Here is a 25,660-nt window from a genome sequence, read left to right as displayed (position 1 = left end):
AAACTAGCAAACCTGCTCTAAAAATGAATTAAAACTAACTGAATTAGAGAAAAAAAGTCAAAACTAAATAAAACTAAACTATAATGAAAAATCCAAAACTATTATAACCCTGCCCTGAACCTGATAAATCAAAAACCTTTCAACACTTTAACATAACTATAAAGCATCTGTATGAATTACATTCACTGTTCAGCAGAGTCCAGCCATTAGTCAATATTTCGTCAGAAGCAGTAAAACAACATGTTGCACCAACTCTGTAAACTGGATGGACTAAAATAACCATTTACTGGCAGACACATGTTAAAGTATCATTATAAACAGAGTGAAATAACTATCAGCCTGTGCCAAGGATTAGCTCAACACCAATCTGCAACTGATAAACAGGCCTTTTGACAGAATAGGAAAGTTTTAACAGCGCTGCTCCAGTCTGTCTAGTCCTTCAAAGATCATGAGAGCAGCCCCAGTTTCAGATAATATCAGACTGTGGACATTTTTTGGCAGGCGTTGCAGGCATCAGGTAACGAACTCTCTTCCAGAAGCGTGAGTTACTGCTGGCAGCGCCCCGAGAGTTCTGCGGCCACCTGAGGGGGTCGCTCTTCTGGATCAGGTGCTGTAGACCAGGGGGGAGGTGTGTGTATCCTTGTGGGCCAGTGTCTCCCAGCTGGATCAGAATCACAGTCATTTCCCTCTGGACCAGAGCATGATGGAGCCCCACCTGAAACAACATCAACACATGTTCATGTCTTTTATTGAACAGACAAAATGTGGAAATTACACACAGGTAGAAATAACTCATATTTTGTACTATGATCATCAGTTCATCCGTGTACGTGTATTTGACCCCATCAAATATCAATATCAACGCTTGTATTATGTATAATGTAGTACACAAACTAAATGTCAGACTTTGCCATCTCATTCCAGTGACCTCTCCTTCTCATGAACATTACACTAAAAGACTAGAAAAGCACTTGGAGAGCGCAGACCTCCGCCAAGCGCAAAAATTCCCCACATAATCGGTGATACAAATCCTACATTTATTTTTTTAAATAAAATCCGTCTTCTGGATCAGATCCAGATCAGCCTTTGAAATGTGATAGAGGACCCCATTGTCAATTCCTGAGTTAAATTTCATGAGTTTTGGTCAATAATTAAGCGAGATATTGGGAAACGAAAATTTTGGCCCCATTTACCACAATGTTAACGAAAATTTCAAAGTGATCCAGAATCCAGGATTTCTTCCGGATCACCCCCAAAAGTTAATCATTTCTTCCTTATCCCATTTCCAACAAACCCTGAAAATTTCATCAAAATCTGTCCATAACTTTTTGAGTTATGTTGCACACTAACGGACAGACAAACAAACAGACAGACAAACAAACCCTGGCAAAAACATAACCTCCTTGGCGGAGGTAAAAATCATTGTTAAGAGGTAAAATGCATAAGCTGAAGTGTACCAGCTTTAGTGTAGCATGTAGGAGTCCGGAGGTCTGGAATGAGATTTAAAGCTATTAAAAAGAAAAAAAAAAAAAAAAATCACTTTCTTTTAATATATTTAAACTAGAAGCACTCGGAGAGCGCAGACCTCCGCCAAGGCTGATCAGTGCCCCCCCCTGTGGGCCCCCCCACGCCAAGGAGGTTATGTTTTTGCCAGGGTTTGTTTGTTTGTTTGTCTGTCCGTTAGTGTGCAACATAACTCAAAAAGTTATGGACAGATTTTGATGAAATTTTGTGGTCTGCGCCTCCCCCGTGGGCCCCCCCAGCCCCGATCACCACCAAAATTTAATAATTTCTTCCTTATCCCATTTCCAACAAACCCTGAAAATTTCATCAAAATCTGTCCATAACTTTTTGAGTTATGTTGCACACTAACGGACAGACAAACAGACAGACAGACAAACAAACAAACAAACCCTGGCAAAAACATAACCTCCTTGGCGGAGGTAAAAATGTCTTAAGCAAAAACTGTTGCTGCTCTATGCTTAGTGTAACCCTATATCAGGGTCAAACTCATTTTAGTTCAGGGGCCAGATTCAGCTACATTTGATCTGCAGTGGGCCGGACCAGTAAAATGATAATATGATAATATAAAAATAATGTCAACTCCAAAATTTTCTCTGTTTTAGAGCGAAAAAAGGTAATTTACATTAGGAAAAGATTTACATCTACAAACTATCCTTTCAAAAGATGTGAATAACATGAACAAACTGAAAAAATAAGTGTAATTTTAACAATATTATGCTTCAGTTTATCATTTCCACATGTACATAATAACTTACAGATCACAGTGGATCTACAAACACACAAAACATTGAGTAACAGGCTGAATATTGTTAAAATTGTACTTACTTCTCTAAAGACATTTCAGGTTATTCACATTTTTTGGCAATATTATACTTTGTTTTAGTGTAAATAGATGAAAATATTTACATTTACAAAGAGAAAAATTTGGAGTTGTCATTTATATGTTATTATGATAGTATTTTACTGAATCCTGCCCACTTGAGATTGAATTGGTCTGAATGTGGAACCTGAACTAAAAGGATTGTTAATATTTTAGTGTAATTTTTGCATTTCACAAATTCATCCCAAGGGCCAGACTGGACCCTTTGGCGGGCCAGATTTGGCCCCCGGGCCGCATGTTTGACACCTGTGCCCTATATGGTCTAATGAACCAAAAGAAAAAGAGGAGACATAAACAAGCAGAGTTACCTCAAAAATACGCCTTACCCAAAACCCTGCATGGATGATATACAAACCATCATTATTTATGCAGATAAAGCCCCATGTCTGATTATTAAATTACACTGGTCTACAAGGAAAATGCTTCCAGAATAAAAGTAATGAAATTTTACCACATGAGAGTCATTGATAAAGAAAAATTAATTAAACAATGCTGGTTGGCTGAACTTTCCAAGATACAGCCTTGGGTCAAAATGTGAAATTCAAGAATTAATGAGAGAATTGGTTTGACTCAAAAGGAATATTTGTCTCAGAGCTACAAGATCTACTTCAAAACACTGTCTGCACATTAGAATACATTCACTTTACAGGTTCTATTTAGTGGAAGATTTATAAAACTATTATATAAATGTACATAAACCAATATATATGTGTAATAACACTTAATCATATATCTTGAAAACATCACCAAACCAGCACTTTGTCTTTTATTTTCCAATTAATCTTATTAAAATATGTAATATTTAGCACATTTAATCTCTGAAGCAAATCATTTCTAAAAAAAATTGTAGACCAGTGTTATCTGAGAATATTGGAATATGCTGACTACAATAGGATTCAGGAAAGGAAATAAAATGAAACATCGTTGGATAGATAGGTAAATATTTTAAAATATGTTTGTAGCTATTTAGTACATTTTAATTTATTAGAGATTATGATGCAAATTGTGTCTCTTATCACATGTTTAAGGGTCCCCATTTATAAGGTGAGGACTGCTTCTGGGGTGTCCTGTTACAAAATATATCTTGTAAATGAATTGTCGATTTGACTGTTTGCAATAATTTTGTAATAAAATTAACTGTTTGAATAGAAATTAATCATGAATAAATAACACCTTAGTTGAGAAGTGAATTGTGAAATAAGTTACCAAAAATAAATCCTGTGATTACAAATGTGAATATTCTGCTGGATTTTCTGCATCCTAATCTACATTTGTACAGTAGATTGTAGTTTGTAGCTTCTTTACTCTTAATGAACATATTATTGGTAAAAGATAATGTAGAATAATATCTATTATACATAGTATAAGAATGATTATTTACTAAGTGGATGAATGAACATAAAATGTAGCATGATTAAATAAAACTTGGTTCAATTAAAACTGAAAAAAATATAATAGTTTAGAATAAAAAAAAGTCTTGAAGCTTACTATAGTGTATAATTTCAATAATGCAGTATTTTACTATATTCCATCTTCAGTTCATTAAGATTATACAAAATAGAAAACAGAAATCATGTGAATGGTACATGTTGACTCCTTGAAGAGACAAAATTCTTGGATGTCAGAGTAAAAGCCACTAACGTCATTAACTACTATCATCATACTGTTACTGTTATCACTGTTTTCCATTCGATATGGAAGACTCTACCTGCCAGTCAAACCCTCCCATCACTGGTTGTTGGAGGTTTTGCTCTTTGACCTCTGACCCTGATCCAGAACCTGGAGTGAGGATGACTATGAGCCTCCTGCTCTTCTTCATGCGGTCCTCCACCAGCTCCAGGCGGTCTGAGGGTTACAACAGGAATGGTAAATGCAGCTAAAAACACTCCACATTGTATAAAACGTCAGACAGATGCACACGTTAACATGGTCGTAGTGTTTGGTGAAAAGTCACCACATTTATGTCAGTTTATTGTCAGAGGAACATTTGCGATTAAAGTTATCTGGACACTTTGGCCACAGTCAGAGCAGGAGTCATGAGGGAAACTGTGACCTTCCAACATCTCACTATGCCAAGAACGTTTTCCCACAGGCTGTATCGACTTTGAACAATGCACTTTAGTTTTATCTACTCTTATTGCATATTTATTTATTTGCTCTTTTATTGTGTTTTTATAGCGACAGTGTTTATGTTTCATATTTATTTCCTCTTGTAATGGCAAAATTATTTATATTCATATATATTCATATATATTTTCATATATTTCATGTATCACATAGGCTTCTAACTCTATTTCAGAAATATTCATGTCACTGTGTATTATAGAGCAGTTTTGACCTCTTTTGTGTTGTGTCCAGAGTAGAAGGCCAAACCAACATTTCTCACAGGGGTCTTATCGCTAAGTTCCTGACACTAAACCAAAACACTTTCCACACATCATAATTTTCTCATGGGAGACAGAAGACTACAGGGTGATTTGTATTTTTTGGGTTCAGACCGTCTTAGTCTTTTGTCTGAGGGGTATCTCTTTCTATGGAGCTCCAAATAAAGGGATTTCTTTGACACTGAACGTTTGAACTTATCCTTCTTTATTGAAGACGAATTAGTAGAGTAATATTTTTCCATTACACTCTTTTATTGTGTTTTTATTGTGACAGTGTTTATGTTCCATATTTATTTGCTCATTAATTGTGTTTTTATCATGACAGTGTTTATGTTCCATATTTACAGTATGTGCTCTTTTATTGTGGTTTTATTGTGACAGTGTTTATGTTCCATATTCATTTGCTCTTTAATTGTGTTTTTAATCGTGACAGTGTTTATGTTCCATATTTATTTGCTCATTAATTGTGTTTTTATCATGACAGTGTTTATGTTCCATATTTATGTGCTCTTTTATTGTGTTTTTATCGTGACAATGTTTATGTTCCGTATTTATTTGCTAATTTATTATGTTATTATCATGACAGCGTTTATGCTTTGTGTGTCTTTTAGGTCTGTGTATTGTTTCTATTTAAATGTTGACTGTGCACCTTGAGCTTATTACATCTTTTCTCCAATGTGGTTTTCTACTGAAAATGGCAATAAACTGAACTAAACTGAACTAAACTGGATGCTGTAAACAACATAATTTTAGTCTGAGACCATATACCTCTTGCACAGGTCCAAAGCTTATTGGTACATCCCAAATGGAAAGGGTCTTAACTTTAAAAATGAAGCCGATGCATAAGTATTTTAAAGCTGTAAAACCTCTGATGGCTGCTGGGGGTGGCTCTAAAACCTCCCATATATGACTCCCATGTATACTACACCACTTATACTAAAAATACTAAACTATTTACTTTTTCCTGGAGTCGTTTTGGTCTAATTTATTTAATTTGGAGCCTCTAAAATGAGAATTGGTTGTCTATCAAATACAATTAAATAATACAATAAAGAAAAAAATATTCAAGTCTTTCATATAACACATCAAACACTTTACAATGGTGAGAAAATGTGATTCAAATCCACTTGGATTGTGTTATAATAATATATAATAGTAATGTCAAATTCATGGACAAAATGCTTGCGAGGAGAAAAAAAAACAGTTGAAATAATTTCAATCCTGCTAAATGCTTTTTTTGTGAAATGGCAAATTAACCTAAGTTCATGCAGATGTGTCACTTTTACATTTTCTTGTGCTTTAGTCATGCAGAAAAGAGAACATGTAATACATGGTTCTTATGGGTGATAAAGTATCTCCACTCATAGGTTTGATGCTATTGTTGCTCGATGTCTGCTCATAAACAGCTTATAGCCAATGTAAAGGGTTTGAAGTTAGCTAACATATAATAAACCAAAGACTGTCATGTACAACAAAGACATGATTGTGACACAAAAGCTATTTGTTAATTGAGAATTATCATAAAAAATTATCTCAGGGCCCATTGACATATACTGTATATATACTGTAGACTACATATGCTAAAAGTCAAACATATTCAAATGAATCTGTAGCAATGCATTACTGAGAAACAAAAGAAAGAATCTGACCTTCTCCAGGTATGTCATCTCTGCCATGGATGAAGAGCCTATAGCCACACTTTTCCTCCAGGACTTCAGGTAAAACCTTTGTGACGAAGTGACAGAGTGTGTCTTCTGTGTCCTTGTCCTCACTCTGTAACTGATAAACCACGTAGGCATCGAACGTCATAGCACCTAACACCAAAAGAAACACATTCTTATTCTGGTAGGAGTTACAGTCTCATGCCCTGACCAGGTCATTTCATGTTCACATAATAACACATCAGTAAATATGTTTTTCAGTTAAATGACCACCTACACCCCAAAGACCTGTGTTTTATTACATTAAACACTCAACTTTATTTGTACCTGTAAGTAGAATTAATTTTGGAGTTATGAAAAGGCAAGACAAAGAAAAGAAGATGAATAAAATATAAGATAAGATGAGATTAGATAAAATAAGATAAGATAAATTATAAAATAAAATACAATATTATAAAAATCCAGTGCTTTAACCCATAAAGATCCAATTAGCCACAGTAAACCATAACCATCTACTGATCGTCTAAAATGTTTAATAACTTCTGAACCGCTAAACTTATTAATACATGAAAATAACTGGTGTTAAATGCAGTTTGTCATCTTTTCATGGTCATCCGATGTGACCCATTTGGATGTTCAGTGGTGCCGTAGTTACCATGGAAACATCGTCATCTGCTGCAACATTGATTCATCAGTAAAACCCATGGAGTTGGATCAATGACAGTGGATAGAGACACTTGGTTTATGTTCGATTAATGATAAATTTTGCTAAAAGCCCCTGTTTCTTCAGTTTTCTCTGTTTTTGATATAATAAACTTCAACTTCTGAGCTTTTATGAACATCCACATGATCAGTGAATTAAATATAGGAAAATACTTGATGTTCATTGAAAAAAAAAGCAAAATACAGACAATAATGTCATAATAAATTGCATTAAATCACTTAAGAAAGGTTAAATATGGAGAAAACGTGTTGGAACTGCCATGAAAGTACCATTGGATCTTTATAGGTTAAAAACAAAAGCCTTCAGATAAACAAAATTATGCAAAATACTAAAAGAAGTCATTATCTGTCCAACAATATTGCAAAGGCTTGTTTAAACCTTCACCCCCCAGACCAGGGGGTAGAAGCTGAATTTTACTGTTTACAGTGTGAAGATATTTATTAAAAATATGACGTGTACCGGTTAAACTGTGGCCCACATCATTTGTGAGGTAAGGTAAGGTGAGAACGTCCACACATGTTCATTATATAGAGAATGAGATCTTACAGCTGTGACTGATATCCTTAAAACTAGAACAGCTGTGTTCTGGCCGTAGTTACCGTGGAAACACCATCATCTTCTACAACTTTTATTTATCAGTAAAACCCATGGAGTTGGATCAATGACAGTCGACGGAGTCACTTGGTTTATGTTCGATTAATGATAAATTTTGCTAAAAGCCCCTTTTTCTTCAGTTTTCTCTGTTTTTGATATAATATCCTTCAACTTTAATCTGAGCTTTTATGAACATCCACATGATCAGTGAATTAAATATAGGAAAATACTTGATGTTCACTGAAAAAAAGCAAAATAACATCATAATAAATTGCGTTAAATCACTTAAGAAAGGTTAAATATAGAGAAAAAATATGTAACACTAACAATAACACTGGATCTTTATAGGTTAAAAACAAAAGCCTTTAGATAAACAAAATCATGCAAAATACTTCAAGAAGAGGTCATTTTGTGCAATAATACTCCAAAGGCTTGTTTAACCCTTCACATCTCAGTCCAAGGGGTAGAAGCTGAATTTTACCGTTTACAGTGTGAAGATATTTATTAAAAATATGATGTGTGGCCCACATCATTTGTGAGGTAAGGTAAGGTGAGAACGTCCACACATGTTCATTATATAGAGAATGAGATCTTACAGCTGTGACTGATATTCTTAAAACTAGAACAGCTGTGTTCTGAGCCTTACTGTTCTCAGCTCTCCTGAATGGGAGGTAGCGTCTGAAGATAAGAGCCAGGTCGATAGCAAAGCATTTCACTATCACAGCAGCAAACACACACAGGGAGAAGACACACACCCCTGCAATGACCAGTGGAATCATAGACTCTGAGAGAGAAAAAGAGAAAAGTTATCCCATTGGCACGTAACACCATCATCAGCGTTATTTGTGACCCAGGGAACAGGGGCTGACCTCTCCGTTTAAGGGTCACTGTGTAAGATGTACTCTCAAAAAGACGTTCGCCAACACATCGAAACTCCACAAAGTCTTCAGGAGACACTCTTTCAATCGTCAGGGTTTCAGTGGCGATGACGTTCTGTGAAAGATCTTCCGTGGTTCTAACAAAGGACAAGTTTGGTTCTGTTATTGACTGTAGAGAATGAAGCTCGTTTAAAATAGGATCAGATACACTATGCTCTTTAACCCATAAAGACCCAAATAGACATCAGCAAACAAAACCATCTACTGATCTAAACTGTTTAATATCTGTAGATCCACTAATCTGATCAATACATGCAAATAATTGGTCTAAAATACAGTTTGTTGTCTTTTCATGGTCATCAGATATGACCCATTTGGATTTTCAGAGGCTCCGTAGTTACCACGGAAACGCCATCATCTTCTACAACAAGGGTGTCAAACTCATTTTGGTTCAGGGGCCATATTTAGCCCAATTTGATCTCAAGCGGGCCAGACCAGTAAAATAATGACTTAATAACCTATAAATAATGACAAATCCAAGTTTTTCTTTCTGTTTTAGTACAAAAAAAAAAAAAAAAAAATTAAATTATGAAAACATTTACATTTTACAAAAAAGATGTGAATAACCTGAAAAATAACCTGAAAAAACTGAAATTTCATTAGAAAAATTACTGCAATTTTAACAATATTATGCCTCAACTTACTATTTATACATGTACATTACACACAGTGTTACATAAACATTTGGTAACAGGCAGAATATTGTTAAAATTTTGGAGTTTTGAACTAAAATTTGAACAATTTCTACAATATTACATCTCTTATATATACAATATTACATTTCTTATTCTTAGTCTCTATTGTCTGTATGTATTGGACACATGGACATACGACACACACTATAAATGACCCTCTGTGTTAAACATCAAGAGCTGAACATGCAAGAACTTGTGGGTTGCCATGTTAAGAGCATGGGGAGCAAATGGAGGGCTAAGTGCCTTGCTCAAGGACACATTAGACTTTGGTCACAGGCTGCTTCTCCGACCCTCTAGGTCAGTGTTTTTCAACCTTGGGGTCGGGACCCCACGTGGGGTTGCCTGGAATTCAAATGGGGTCACCTGAAATTTCTAGTGATTGATAAAAAAACAAACAAAAAAACCCTTACAAATAAAAATATATGGTGAGTTGAGAGAGACAATCACAATCCATACAAGACATGACAAACTGTGAAGCTGAAACTGAAGCACTGCAGTGCTGTTTATTTTTCAAATGTTCATTGTGGTCAGTTTCAGATGCTGCAGCTCCTTCATAATTATAGTTTGAGTTCTTGTTTGTTCAGTATTAATTGTCAGCCTTGTAAATCCAAGCTGGACTGACTGTACATATCCTGACCAAGGAAAATAAAATTCTCACTTTGTGTAGTAATCTACACCTGGCTTTTCTGCCTCTGTCCATAATAACATACATTATGTAAACTAAATGTCCTCTAAAATTAATGTTTATTTGCAACATAGTATAGCGAACTATAACATGATCAAAAACAAATTAATTAAATGTCTCTGTTTTGAATGTCTGTGGTCACCAAAAATTTGTGATGTTAAAATGGGGTCATGAGCCAAAAAAGGTTGGGAACCAATGCTCTAGGTTATGGCTGCTCCCTCTTTTCATCTTGTTGAAGGTTGCACTTTCTTTCACAACATTAATAAAATGTGTAAAATGAAGAAAATAAGAACTAAATCATTAAATCAGAGACCGCAGTGTGTTTTTGTTTTCTTGCCTCTTTTACATCAGGTTCATGTTGTTGCTTTTATAAACAAATGTTGGTCTTGTCCTTTCTTCATCTGCATCATTTTTGTCTTTTTTTTTTTTTTTTTAATCACATTTTCATCCTGTTCTGCCTTTGACGTTGTTTTCATCTTGTTGCATATTTTCCATTTTTTGCAGTATTTCTTCTTCTACATCTTTTTCATGTGTTTTTTTTACCTTATCTTTTTGCCTTTTTATGTTTTCATCTCGTGTCATGTTTTACATATTTTACCCTTGTCGTTTCTTTTACACTATTTTTATCCTTTAGGATTTCATGTTGTTGTTGCACCTTTTTATATTTTTACAGTTTCATTTTCTGGTGTTTTTATGAATTATTTAAAACCACAATGAACTTAACCTTTACAACTGAGAGAAACAATCATTTGACATGTATCATCATGATAATAATAATCAATATAGATAATGAATATTGTAATCGTGACAAAACCATATCTGTCAATATCATCCAGATCTATTTGTTCTACTTCCATTTCCTTGTTTACATTGCCCTTATTGTTGATTTACATAGAATTAGTGCAGATAAAATCTCTCTCCTGCTTACATGTTGAATGTTCGGTGGAAAGTAGACATCTTTTTGATAAGAGTTCCTTTTGCCTCCCAGTGAGCTTTGCAGCCACAGTGTTTTTTAATCCCACACAAAACGGAGCAGTTCAGGCTGATCCTGGAACCTAGAAGAAGATACAACACAGCAAAAATGGGATTTACTGGAGACGCCCTGCACTGTTACGGCTCAGAATGGAACCCTGACCCAAAGTCGTACCTTCATAAACGAACTGCTCCTTAACAAACGGAGAAAAGATTTTAAGGTCTCGGCAGGCATATGGTTCTGTAAGACAGTACAAATAAAAAAACACACACATCAGTTCTGATTTGTTGCTATTATTGTTTATTGTTATTATTTGTTTAGTACACTTAATTTAACCCTTTATCAGGCAAGTGATTATTTTTGGTCATTTCCAAATACAAGACAGTGACAGTAACAGTTACAGTGAGGACAGTGACTCAGCAGTCTCAGGTCCAATGTGCTCTACAGGGTCTGTAAGGTCCACCTCTGCATGAACAGTGAGTGGACTTGCTTTGTTAGGTACCATGAAGTAATGGTACTAATATAAGGAATGATGTTCAAAGGGAGAATGTGGATGTGGACAGGGGTCTGGATCAACACTTATGTTGTAATGTTCTAAAAGTGATGTTCTGATGTTCTAAAATACATGTTTCTTTCACCTTACATGTGTTTTTCTTGTATTTTTTATATTAGTTCTTGGATTTTTTTTTTTTTGCCACCTACAGATAAGGAACCAAATATGGTAACTTCATTGTCCTTGTTTTTCAACATAACAATACAAATTTTTTGAAAATTTTCACAAAAATAAAGTCTTGTTATGTTCTCCAATAGCACATGAAGTTTGACATTATGGATTTCAGGGTATTTCTATGAGTGAAGTATAAAGGATTAAGCAGTTTTTAGTTTGGGATCACTTTGGAGCCCCTGTCCCTGAAAGGATGGTGACACTGGGAGGATATTGTTCAGACTCTTATTTGTCATAGACCATGTTCATAGCGCTGTGGTTGGGCAGTAGTGATGACTATTTTTTCTGATTATTTTTACTGACTCAAGTTTATGAGTCGCTCACCAAAGAGAATACTTTTTTTGAGTTACCTAAATCAGTCACCCACAATGTGTGGCAGTGGTGGCTGCTTGTCTTTAAGAGAGGGGAAGCTCATTGTCGTCTTACATTTTTTTTAAAATTGTCAAGTTATTTAAACATAAATTCGGCCTTCGGTTCCTTTTTAAGAACATGGTCAGTGACCTTATTGTACTAAGTAGGCGTCTTTTCCAGGGACTTGATAGCTAGTTGACTCCGACCTAGCCAACAATAAGATTGATTTAACTATCTACAAAACGATATTAAACTCGAACAGGAAATGATTCAATTATGTAACTGAAACAAGAAAACATTGAAATTATGTTAAATTGAAACAAGGAAGTACAATGAGTGTGTTTTATTTACAGTGCAAGAAATGAACAAGTAATTCCGTAATGGTTTCTCACTCAATTTCACAGCAGAATGTGCAACGGTATTAAACTGAACTCTGTCAAGTGAAGGAGTAGATCTCAAACTAGCTGTCAGTCAAATGGGATTCAGCCTCTCAACTGATCCTCCAATCAGCACATGGAAGCCCAGTGTCCAGCTCGGCCGAGCTCCGCCCACAGCTACATTCACCCCCAGAGACGCTGAGCCTCTGGGGGCGGGACAACATCGTGGCATTTATCCAATTACCGTCCAGTTTTGAGGCAATGAAAAAAACTGTTCCACTCAGTCCCACTGAAGTGCATGGATGCCGAGTGTCTACGGGCAAATGCACTGAGCAGAGATCGTATGAGAAAACAGCGCAACGGGAATGTATGAAAAGTGAACAACATCAAGTCTGTTAATTTGTGATAAAGCTGATTCTGAATGAACTCGTCTTTGAGATGAACGTGTTCTAACACATTTGTAGTGAATGAAATGTCAACACAACTGTACATATTTAACCATCTAATTTTTGTAATTTTAGGGGAAGCTGAGTTTCCCTTGCGGTCTATGAGAAATCGCCTCTGGTGTGTGGAAATCCATGAGCAAACACAACCTCCATCCACTCCTAGTCCACACTGATTCATAACCACTAACACTACTGATTACCTCTGGGACAAACATAACATGTATAGTGAGTAATTTCATTCCACACTGTCACGCAGTGATTTTGAACTGAGGTAAGGGAAAGGGGAGTTGAGTTGAAACCACAAACCACAGCTGTTGATTTTCCCACAGTTTTAATGCAGTAATTAACTTCATATGTTTATACAAAATTATTAGAACAGCAGTCACACAATAGTAATGTGACATCTGATCTTTCCCTTGCAGTTTCCTGTTTACCAGTAGCGAGGTGAGCCAATGAACAAGTTAAAAAAGACAAAAAGTGATGACTCACAACTCAGTTAAATGACTCAGGAGTTTTAAATGACTCATTCAGGACTCACACATCACTACTGACAGAGCAGTGCATTAATAATACATCATACTGAATTCCACAAAGGATCCATCAAACTCTTCCCTTTATTACAGCTCCACAGCAAAATGACTATCCACATGTGTAATAGTATTAAGTTTAACAAGCTACATAATTTTAAAGTATATTTTTAACAAGCACTTTACATCTGATATACTCTTGTCTCATTAAAACAGCTATATTGTTTTCATACATCTTTCAATATCATATGCATGCACATATTTTATTTTTCTTCCATGTTTAATACTTTAAAAATCAATACACAAAATTGTAAAAACGTAAACAAACAGTGTTAAAAGTAAAAAGTTGTAACATTAGGCCAAAGTTGCTGATTGCAGAGACTTTCCTCACAGCCTCGTGCTGACGTATATTTAAATACCTGAGGGTCTTTGATCGAAGCAACAAAAAGAGCTGAGTTTCAGGAGGAGAAACATTCAGAAAACAACTTCCACAGTCAAAGAAAGTGAAAAAGAGGGTTTATAGCATTTCCTTTGTTTTCTCTACTGGACACAGATCTGGATTAAAAGAATGAAGTTTGATAATGAAAGGTTTCTTCTCCACTGATGAGTTTGGATGTGAGCTTTATGAAGCTGTACAGTTACAAGGTGATGCAAGGGGATATTTTTTGCTACATTCACCGTTTGTCGATCCACAGTTCAGACTAAACTGTGACACTTTGGATCCAGTTTGGACGATTAAAAATGGATTTACATGTACACAAACTAAGTTAAATTGAGGTGATTTGTGATTTTATTGAGGTTGTTTTCTGTGTCAGGTAAATGGACAGGGCTGTAATTACACTGAATATCACCTGTCTCCTGCTTACACTTCTGCAGATATAGAACTTTTTTTTTTTTACTTACACCTGTATTATCTTTAGATGTTGTTTTTATAGTAGTGTTTGTGATTGCTACTGCTGTAACTCCTGTATTTTAGGGGTTCAGTATTGGCATCTGCCAGTGACGTTACAGACTGTAAAAAAAGAAAGAAAAAAAGAGAAAGAAAATGGCTTCAACTGTCCATTCTGTGCTTTTTTATTCTTGTCCACACTCAAACATAGTCAGTGACCATAATGCACATGATCCCCGAATGCCAGCTGCTTTAAAATAGAAAAAAAATTATAAAAGGGCATGGTGGCACTGCTTTGTTGAGGTAACCTGCTATATTGCATATTGCACATATTGCATATGTCCCTTTTTTTTTTTTTTTTTTTTTTTTTTTAGCGTTTTTTTTTTTTTAGCATTTTTTGCACAGTGTTCATTTTGAACCATGGGCACTTAGAGTTTTGTAATGTTAGTTTTCTGTATGTGACGTACATATGGCAAAACTGACAATAAAGCTGACTTTGGAAAAAAACAAACAGTCTAAGGTATCAAAAACAGAATGATTTCTATTTTCAGATAATCATATACCAATGACAGTACACACACAGATACCAAGCTGTCAGTAGTGGTTGCACTTCTGCATTTGTTAGTTACTGTGCAACAAAATCCAACATAAAGTAAATGCATGTTCTATGAGACTTCACCACATGAAAATAAAGTGTTATGATTGATTTATTGAAGGACAGGTGTGGACAGACTCAGACTCCATGGATGGTGTGGTTGGTGTCGAACCAGGTCCTATAGAGTGTTCTGCAGGAAGGTCTGAACCTGCCCCTGAAAACCTCTCAAATGTAATATTTCAAGTAAAAACAGTAATACTTAATCTGATGGCAGCAGCTTGTCTAAAAGACTTTGAATATCTCATCAACTACAGTACAGGATATAACTAAAAGATTCTGAAAACATGGAAACATCAATGTGCACTAGAGACGAGGCTGTAAATCAGTTTCACGTCCCTGATTTCTGGTTTAAAACCAGGTATGATTCTGTGATGGAAATGACTGCATGGGCTCAGAAACACTTCCATGAATCAGTTTCTCACCATCTACAAATGCAGGCTAAAGCTCTGTCATGGAAAGAAGAAGCCTTCGTCTTTGAGCGAAAGCTAGCTGAAAATGGACTGAGATCATGTGGAATACTGTCAGACAAATCAAAATATGACATTGGACTTTTTGGAAAACGTGGACGCTGCATCCTTCAGACTAGAGATGAGAAGGACCATCCGCCTTGTTACCAGCACTCAAAATCCTGCCTCTGTGACGGAATGAGGGGAGTGGAGAAGCTGGACCAGAGAGAGAAAGATGTGGGGAACTAGGTTCAGTCTCATTGTTGAGCTACAGAGAACGTTTAATTATTGATGATTGACTTTTTGTCAGGGTGCACAATTGAGAGGGTGAAGAGCTACAGTCTCGGAAAAAATATTAGACCATCAAAAGTCATCAGAAACAATGGTTATGTAATCAAGTACTAACTCCTGTGTGTATCATGTGACTAAAACTGACAGAAAAGAAAACACGGAATGCCTAAAAGCACTGTTTTTGTCAGTACAATGCCAAAGATACTGATGTAAGAACTGAAGTGATTTTGGTTATTATCAAGAAAACATGGAAAATGGATAGATATCAGCTCTGAAATTAAACTCTTATGAGCTATTTTTGTTGTTATCATGATATTTGTCCAAACAAATGTACCTTTAGTTGTACCAGGCATTAAAATGAACAAGAAATTGAAGAAAACAAGGGTGGTCTAATATTTTTTCCTCAACTGTATACACTTTTTTCTCCAAAACAGGTGATGCCTGTATTTTCATGATACAGCAGAGCACTGGAAAACGTTGACTGATTTACAGCACCATTTTCTGACATTTATTTGACTCATCTGCCGTCAATGGTCTAATTTCCTGTTCACATGGATATACACAAACCACAGTTTAGAAAAATCTTCACTTTGGGAAATGTTTATAAATATCTTTTTTTAAAAACTAAAAAACAAAAAAGACCCATGCATAAAAGATAGAAGTACGACGGCGAATTAGGGCCACATAAGAAAAAAAAACAAAACGCTCGTCACTATGAGAATAAAGTCGTTATTTAACGAGAATAAAGTCGTTATTTAATGAGAATAAAGTTGTAGTTTTAAAAAAAACTCCTTATTTAACAAGAATAAAGTCGTTATTTAACGAGAATAAAGTCGTTAATTAACGAGAATAAAGTTGTTATTTAATGAGAAAAAAGTTGTCTTTTAATGAGAATAAAGTCATTCATTAACGAGAATAAAGTCGTTATATTTCGAGAATAAAGTCATAATATAATGATCGATGTAGAACTTGGAGCATTTAGTGCAGTTCTCCTTTCATTTAGGGGTTCGGCACAAAGGTTAAATGCTGAGTCTATCCTTCCATCAACACATTAAAGGACTCTGAAGACAGTTTGCACACATTTGGGTTTGTTGTAAGAACTGAACTGATTTGTAGCAAATTGCCTCTTTTGTGGAGGAGAAACTGCTTAAGTGTTCAGCTGTAGGGCTATCGGTGGAAACACTAGAGAACTAAACAGAGAGGGTTTGTGTTTCTGAACAAACTGTGGGGATTCTACTCCGAGTTTTGGAGTCCAATAGAAGGGAGTTACTGCTTCGCTTGTTGCCTTCACTGTAAAACTGGAAACTCTGTCGAATTTTCAAAATATTACGAGTTTAATCTCATAAAAGTACGACTTTATTCTCGTTAAATAATGACTTTATTCTCGTTAATCAACAACTTAATTCTCGTTAAATATCGACTTTATTCTCGTAGTGACAAGCTTTTTTTTCTTATGTGGCCCTAATATCCTTTTCAAGAAATATCCACATTAATCTGGATGAAGCCTACGTCTATGAACTTATCCAACAGTGGATGTATGATCTAATTATGTGGGAGTATGACATCCCCTGACAGCTCTTTTACAGATTGTCAATTCAGTTTCAGAAATAACTCTTTAAGTGAGAGTAAGTTCAGATTTATATGACTGCTTTTATTTATTAAAGTATCCATGTGCAGTGACACAAATGAAAATGGAATATATTATGATGAATCAAGACCTTGACATGTGAATCTTAAATCAGTGGTTCTCAGCTGGTCTGGCTTTGGGACCTACTACCACCCCTCCATGACAAGCCACGACCCAAACTGATAAAAATTAAACTTCTCAAATGTATTTAATGAAAATATGGTGCGTTTCGAACCTGAGATAATACAGAATATCACTGTATGCAAACACAAAAGAAAAGTTTAATGATAAACCACAAGTAGTGCGTTGATGTGTGGGGAACCACGGGTCCTAAATGTGGTAGTTTTTATGCTGTGAGGAGAGCTGACTGTTAGGAAAAAATGTTCGTCTATATTTTATAAATCCTGACATAAAAATTGTTTGATGAATAATGATATTTATCATCATGATTTACCAAACAATTATAATATAAGATGAATATCATTTAATCAGAATTAATTAAGAACTAATCCCAGACTCAATAAATCAATGGATGCAGGTGAAGTTTCATTTTGATGTTGTGTGTGAAAATACGTGTGATGGAAAATTTTAAAAAATGAAAAATTCACCTTAAATGTATTAAAATTAAAGTCTGTTCTGAAAATTTAAGAGGTACAAAATGCAGATATTTGTTGAAATGTAGGAGTTCAAGGTAATGGACTGTCATGTCGGCTCCCAGACGGTGTCTGGATGTTGTCTGTCTTGTCTGCCTTTTCTGTTTTGTCTGTCATTTCCTGTTTTATTTTGTTAAGTTTCCCTCATGTGTCGTGTCTGGTGTCTTTACTTCCCCTCCTTGATTGTTCCACCTGTGTCTGATTACCTGTCTCTGCCCTGATGTGTTCCACCTGTGTCTAATTGTCTTCCCGCCTTCTTGTGTATTTAAACCCTGTGTCTTCCCCTCTGTCTTTGCCAGTTTGTTTGCTACACTAGTGTGCTTACTCACCAGCGTTTCTTGGCTCCTGTCTGTCTGCCCGTTGTGACTCGTTTTGTCTACCGACCACCGATTCTGCCTGTTCTGCCTGCTCGTCTGTTGTGACCTGGTTCGTTTATTCGACTACTGATTCTGCCTAACCCCTGTGATACCTCAGCCTCCAACCTGTGTGTTTGACCCATCGCCTGGATTACTGACCGTGAGTTTAGCCTGCTCCTCATGTCCCGTTGCCTTCTGTATTGCCTACCCGTGTATGACCTGGTCTGTTCTCTGACATCCCTCTGCTTCTTCCTAGTCGGGTTGCCGCGTTGGGATTTTTCCGGCTCGGCCACGCCGGCCACCCACTGACCCCGCTCACGGCCCAGATGTCTAGTCCTGAGCTCAGCGTCTTCACAGACTTGTTTATTATTGTGTTGTGCTCTAACCTTTGTGACTGTTTAATAAACACTCTCGACTTAACGTCTGTCTACTGGTCTTGCATTTGGGTTCAGCCTCTGTATTAGGCCTGTTACATGGACTTGAGATCCATTGAAGCTCAGTACAATTTTTCCTGTGATTTTACACCTCGGCCATCAGAGGTCGCTGTTGGAAAATCAAAGGCATAGCAACGTGACTGTAAGGCTATTGTATTCCAAAATTACTAATGTCTCCCAAAATATTGGTCCTATCAACTTGCCATTTTTGCTAGTTTCTTCCTTGACCAAAAATACCAGGCATGGCAAACTGCAGTAGTCAGCACTTTTTGGATTTTGTGTGACTCTACATATTTATTACCTGTAACACTAACCTAGGTACATTTGAACCAAAACTATAGCGTACGATAGTGTAAACATTAAAAGTGCATTCACTCACTTATTCAAGCATTTATCATAAAGCTGATATCACAATCAGAATATTTCAGTAACAGACATTTTCAACACACTTGGTGTTTTCATGCAAATTGAATTCAATTAATAAAGTGCAGCTAGTGTTTCTTGACATTATTTTTTGCCCAGGCAAAGGCCTGTGACCCTCTGAAAATGGGTCTGTGACCCACTTCTGGGTCGCAGCCCACCAGTTGAGAATCACTGTCTTAAATAACTTGCTTAAGATGAAGACTCACATCTGATTTCTTATATATAATAATGAACAGAAAAATGTAGCAACACATGTAGTGACTCATTTTCATATATCACAGGTTTTAGTTCTAATGCCCTGTACTTCACAGTCCCATTACTTACTACATTATAATCCTTAAAATGCTCTCACCTGGAACTAGTAGCCCCCTGGCGGCTGTAGATGTGTACTGGAGGTGGTTGTGGGTCCAGGTACAAACACAAACATAGACACCCTCATCCTTCTTGGTGGCTTTAGGAATCCATAGTTCATACTGAGTCTCATTTGGAAGAAGTGTAAAGTTTTCTAGCTGTAACGGACACACATGTAAAGAGAGGAAAGACGATATGAATCTGTGACGCTAAATCATGTTGACAAATAAAGATAGATTAGAAAAATTATGTGAAAAGAGACAGGTATATGCAGATGTGGATATTTAGGCAATTCAGAAGTGCTATTTTTATTTATCAAACAAAACAGGGACATGACAGTACTTATAAGTACGGAACTTAAGAACACATATGTTTAAAAAGACAAGGGCAAGAACAAATAGAAAACAAAACTGTATTTCTGTGAAAGGTGTACATTTGGAATTGTTGTGAGAAGGAATTAAGACTGTGTAGTTCAATTCATGCATTCAAAAAATGTTTAAAGATAAGATGATAAAAAGGTATAGAGAAGTAAGTTTAAATGTGGTGTAATGCCTATAGTGTATGTTTACATGCATATAGCATTCTTCTTTTTCATTTTGTATTTCTTTTTCTTTGTACATTTTTCGTTCTCCAAGAGAACCTATTATTGTTTTTCCTTTACTTTACTATTAATTTAAAAAAGATTGCTTAATGTAATAAATGTTGATAATAATTCAAAGGGTAGGCCAAATAAGCCTTTAGCCTCAGCCTACCCCTTTTTTGGTCACAACACCTAGATCAATGTTTTTTGTTTTTTTTTTTTTGGGGGGGGGGGTATTTTATATTATTTTTACTTCTGTTTTGCTATCTCATTAGTGTTACATCGATGACCTCTGTACTGTACTGACTGTTGTTTCAAGACCAAAAACCAACCAACCAACCATCCAACAAACAACAAACAAACAAACAAACAAACAAACAAACAAACAGTGAGGTAGAAGGTCACAGTTGTGTGTAATTAAATGTTGAAATGGATCAGACTTACATCAAATAAAACTAAAAAATGCAAATAGTACATTTGATAACACTGCAAAAATATAATAAATCACTTCATTACATGAAAAAATGTATTTGTCCAGTTTCATTTACACTAGGTGTCACCTTACTCACACATTTTCTTACCTTGTACCATGTGACGGCTCCATTCAGTCTGGGACAGGAGGTATAAATGGGACCTGGGCATCGGATCTTTTGTTCTCGTCGGTGTGGGTAATGTTTCCATAGAGGAGTTCAGCTTGACCTCGAAAGCTTTCTGGGAAGACGCCGATTTTTGCATGAAAGTTAAAACACAGTCCATTGGTTGTGTTATATCTAGAAGAGAAGCATCATTTTCATTAGTGGAGGCAGGACTTACAATAGATTGGAAAACAACATGAATGTAATTGTATGGACCATATTCACAGTCAGTCACATAATGACTTCTGTTATTAAATTGAATAAACAGAGGAAATCGGATAAATAATTATTCTTTCATGGCTTTCCAGTCGATCCCTAAGTGAAAAGACAATGGATACAGAAAATTAGGAGTAATATTGAACCACTTTCCAGGATACAACAACATAACCATTAGCTCCTGTTAGACAGCGGATCACATGAGCAGTCCACCATAATGAACCTCTGGGGTCAGATGTAGAGAGCGCCAAAAGTTTTCAGCAGCTTTCACTTTAACATGGCACAGGTTGGCTCTGCATTCTTTTCAGTGCAAGGGTCTTGACAAGTTCTTTGAGATTAGAAGAAAAAAAAATAAACAAAACTATGGTGTACTTTGAGAAGTGATGGTAGTCCAAACTGGAAAAGCTGCTCTGTTGAAATAGAATCATTTGTTTCCTGTCAGTGTGTTGTGGTGACCCCTAAAAGGAGTCAGTATAAGGTCTTACTCTGAAACAGACAAGTTTGATCATATCCAGTGTGTTTTACTTCCAGGTTTACTCAATGGGTCTTAATCTGTCAGAATCTATCCTATTATACCATATAACATTATTGAACAGTAACTGGCTGGTTGAAGGCTGGTGTTAGCCATTGTGCATGATGGTTTGTAGCATCACTGGGCCAAAATTCCATAAGAACCTTTCAGTTAATTTGGTAACACTTTATTTGAAGGTCTAGTTTATAATGCATCAAGCGCACATTCATAAGACATTATAATGCATTATAAAAGTCATTACAACAGTTTATGATCATGTAAAACAACTTATACCAAGGTTAATAAAGTGTTATAAGTGTAGGCATAATGTATTATAAATTCAGCTTTCATAATGCTTTATACATCCATTCATCCAATCTCAGCTATTACAGCTGAGATTAAAGAGCGCATAAGTGAAATGAAGGAGAATGGTACTTTACTGCCCATTGCACATTAAATGTAAATAAAGCTTATGGTTTGTTCTTGAAAGTGCACTGTTTAGTTCTTCAGATGCTTGGTTTTAAGTTAAAAGTTATCGGATAAACATTGGGTGATTAGGATTCTGGCACAGAAGCAGTGTGAAGGAATTTAGTTTTTTTGGTGGGGAACTTTTATTAGGTTTTGTCACTGGCCCCTATACCCATCTATTTTAGGGATTTCATATTTATTAAAAAAAAAAAAAAAAAAAAAAAAGCATGTGTTTGAATTAACAAAGATTTAGAGCTGCCACATTATTTTTTATTTATGTACAAAGCAACATGTAACACTTCTATTTACTGTCTCTGTTCTTTTCATGTTTTGTTTTTGCAAAATAAAGAGTTAAGAACACTTTGATGTATAATTTTTACACTTTACTTAGAGCCAGCAGATACTGCTCATAGGTCATCATACTTGTGTTATAATATCATACAATTGCTAATAACCTTAGACAGTGTTGTCACTTTACTAAAAGCTCTTAAAGTCATCCTGTAACTTATTATTGATGTTTATAAGGCATTATTCAGTTTCAGAAACTACATGTCAGAGCAGTTCTCTGTGTCTTTATAACTGGCTACAGTTATGATGATAATATGTTCCGTAACCCAGGACTTGAGATTCTTCCTACAAACACTGTTGTCCCTTTGGTATGGATATATGAAACATTATGAAAGCTGAATTTTCATTATAATGTCTTATGAATATGTGCTTAATGCATTATAAACTGGACCGTCAAATAAAGTGTTACCGTTAATTCAAGTGTTCTGAGAGGACTTGAAGAGTTCTGCATCTACTCCCTGCTTGTGTGCATAAAATCTCTTCTATGACAACTCAGTTTTTGCGAATCATATTTATTTACAGACAGGATGACCGTGTTCTGAATGCAGTTCTACTACTCTACTCCACGTCTCAACACAAAGACGTGAAAAAGTAGCTTTACTTTTCCATAACAGTAGTCGCTTTTCCATTGACCCTCAAATTGCACAAACATAACTTGCGCATAAAAATTTGTCTAATGGAAAAACGACAATTTTGCCAAAAGTCTCATTTTTCAATTAAAAGTATTTGACAAGAGGTGGTTTTTCGGGCATAGCGCAAATGGCATATCACGCAAAACTGCAATGGAAAGACCTTTTTTCGCAACTAGAGTCAGGTGAATTAAAAAAAACGGATGTTGATGTACGTTACAACAAGCGAAGAAGAAGAAGAAACATGTCGCGGTTTGTGTGGACACACCAGGAAACCCAATCATTTTTTAATTTAGTACGAGATAGAGGGGTAATATATAAAAATGATGAATATATCTGTAAATCAACACCATATTTACATTCGTCACCATGTTTATGGAATGACTTTTCATGTCATCTTGCAATATTAAATAAACAAATCATCGCATTTGCGATTTAATGGAAAAACCGACATTACGCACTTCTGTTTTTTCGACATTTAGAAAATATGGGTTAAATTTTGCGCAGATATCCAATGGAAAAGCGACAAATGAATAACAGCGTTTGGTCTTCTGCATGTATATTCAGTCTTAACCCATAAAGACCCAGTGTTACATTTGTGACAGTTCCTAAATGTATTTTTCTCTCTATTTAACCTTTCCTCAGTGATTTATCACTATTTATTATAATATTATCCTCCGTATTTTGTATTTTTCAATACATATCACGTATTTTCCTGTATTTGATTTACTGATCATGTAGATGTTCATTAAACCTCAGATTAAAGTTGAGAGTTATTATATAAACAGACAAAACTGAAGAAAAAGCTACTTTTTCAACAAATCCATCATTACCTGAACATAAACCAAGTGTCTCCATCCACTGTCATTGATCAAACTCAATGGGTTTTACTGGTGAATCAATGTTGTAGAAGATGACACTGTTTCCACATTCCCTATGGAGCCTCTGAACGTCCAAATGGGTCATATCTGATGACCATGAAAAGACAACAAATTGTATTTTACACCAATTATTTACATGAGTCAATAGGAGTAGTGGATCAACAGGTATTAAACAGTTTAGATCAGTTGATGGTTTTGTCCAGTGGTGGATATTTGGGTCTTTATGGGTTAATTTGAACAGATAGGACAGAGCTACAGTTTTAATTAATTATCAAATAAAGCTAAATTCACCTTTATTTCATTTTCCACATTCAAAAACCCCTGGGGACCAATCCAAGATCATGGTAAGAGTGTTCAAGGGCACTGATAAGAGAAATAACCTAGAATACATGTTTCTGGTGGCAAAAGAAACTGCATAAAATATAAAACTGGGGAGAACTTGCAAACATCACCTGAGGTTTTCTTGATTTTCCATATCCAGTGTCTTTCCATTGACTCATCAGTGTGGAAGCAGTGTTGACAATATATAAAACATGGCATTATAATTTTGATAAGCCCACTCTGACATCAGAAAAAAGTAGCTACTGTGTGAATATGGTCTATATGTAATGACTGTAATTCCTTATTTTCTACGACATTATCCTGTGACTTACTGACAAGTGTAAGAGCCAGAGTCCTCTGAAGTCACATTTAGGAGGTAGAGTTCACGACCATGGTAATGTATCCTCGCTGTCTCATTAGAGGAGATGTATTCAATCCTGGAAGTGTTTTTTGTACCACTTGACCTGTTATTGGATGTTTTAGGATCTTTTAGCTGCCTAGGCACAATTGAAAGGATTCCCTTCAATAAGGTTAAACTCCTCCGGAAATGAATTCAAGTCCTTACATTGGGGATCTGTCGTTTCTGTAGATGAAGAAGATGATGATAATGATCATGTTAATACATCAGTAGACACTGGCGAGACAAATAATACATCAGAATGTGATCATGATATTAATAAATAAAAATCAGTTCAGGACTGCAAAGATGAAGGTCATCCGATGATCAGGCACGTGCGTGTCAGGGACCTTTTTACTGAGATATACAGTATGTGCTAATGTGTGTTAAAGATAACTGGGCACATTTTATTTGCATACGTCACATTATCTATATGTTCTTGCTTATGTTCTTCCCAAAGTTTTCTAGAACTTCTTTATGTTTTCTGTTATTCACAATTATCCTACACAATATTCAAGGAAATTTTATCTTCCATACTGCCAAACTTCTGTCACTCAGTATTCTCTAAGATATCGTGGACCACATCTTTGGAATATTCTATGACCTGAACTTCAATCAACATCTTCTTTGTCATTATTCAAAAAGCATCTGAAAAGGACTCTAATTCATGAAAAAATGTAAGGCTGTATATCATTTGATTTGTATTTGATGATTTGTAATTTGATTTGCATTTTTTTTGTTTTTACTTTAGTTTATTATTTTAGTTATATCGTATTTTTAATTCTTTTTTATCTTTTTTTTTACTGTCTATTGCTTATTTCCAGGGAGGTATTCACATAAGCCTTTTTTGGCTTCAATCCTCTCCTGCACAATGATGTTACTTGTTTGAGTGTTGCTTTCTAAATTTTTCTCTTGCTGTTTTATGATGTCCAAATGAATGAATGAATGAATGAATGAATGAATCAATCAATCAATCAATCAATCAATCCATCTATCTATATCCAGTATGTACATTTTCCTCTGTCATAGATGTACACAGTTATACTGAGGAGAGCCTCTGCTGCGG

The 25,660-nt window shown here is 35.6% G+C and overlaps 1 protein-coding gene across 1 annotated transcript; it reads right to left on the bottom strand.

Moving 5' to 3' along the window:
- il1rl1 (interleukin 1 receptor-like 1) lies at window positions 1-24,812 on the bottom strand. Its single transcript, XM_030124322.1, has 10 exons — window positions 24,763-24,812; window positions 20,770-20,797; window positions 19,610-19,766; window positions 11,233-11,298; window positions 11,014-11,140; window positions 8,637-8,782; window positions 8,414-8,551; window positions 6,438-6,602; window positions 4,113-4,249; window positions 1-715 (listed from the first exon to the last, which is right to left on the bottom strand). Exons 1-10 carry the CDS (start codon window positions 24,810-24,812, stop codon window positions 467-469), a joined length of 1,263 nt encoding a protein of 420 aa, XP_029980182.1. The 3' UTR covers window positions 1-466.
- Window positions 24,813-25,660: the final 848 nt, after the last annotated feature.

The sequence above is a fragment of the Sphaeramia orbicularis genome, chromosome 21 (genome assembly GCF_902148855.1).
Source record: "Sphaeramia orbicularis chromosome 21, fSphaOr1.1, whole genome shotgun sequence".
NCBI classification, from domain to species: domain Eukaryota; kingdom Metazoa; phylum Chordata; class Actinopteri; order Kurtiformes; family Apogonidae; genus Sphaeramia; species Sphaeramia orbicularis.
This window is presented reverse-complemented; position numbering and strand designations above follow the sequence as displayed.

Coding starts and splice junctions, on each gene's coding strand:
- il1rl1 (XM_030124322.1), bottom strand. CDS start 24,812: ATGATCATTATCATCATCTTCTTCATCTACAGAAACGACAGATCCCCA. Junction 19,767..20,769: donor GAGCCGTCACATGGTACAAG/GTAAGAAAATGT, acceptor TGTCCGTTACAG/CTAGAAAACTTTACACTTCT. Junction 6,603..8,413: donor ATTCAGGAGAGCTGAGAACA/GTAAGGCTCAGA, acceptor TTTTGGTGTTAG/GTGCTATGACGTTCGATGCC.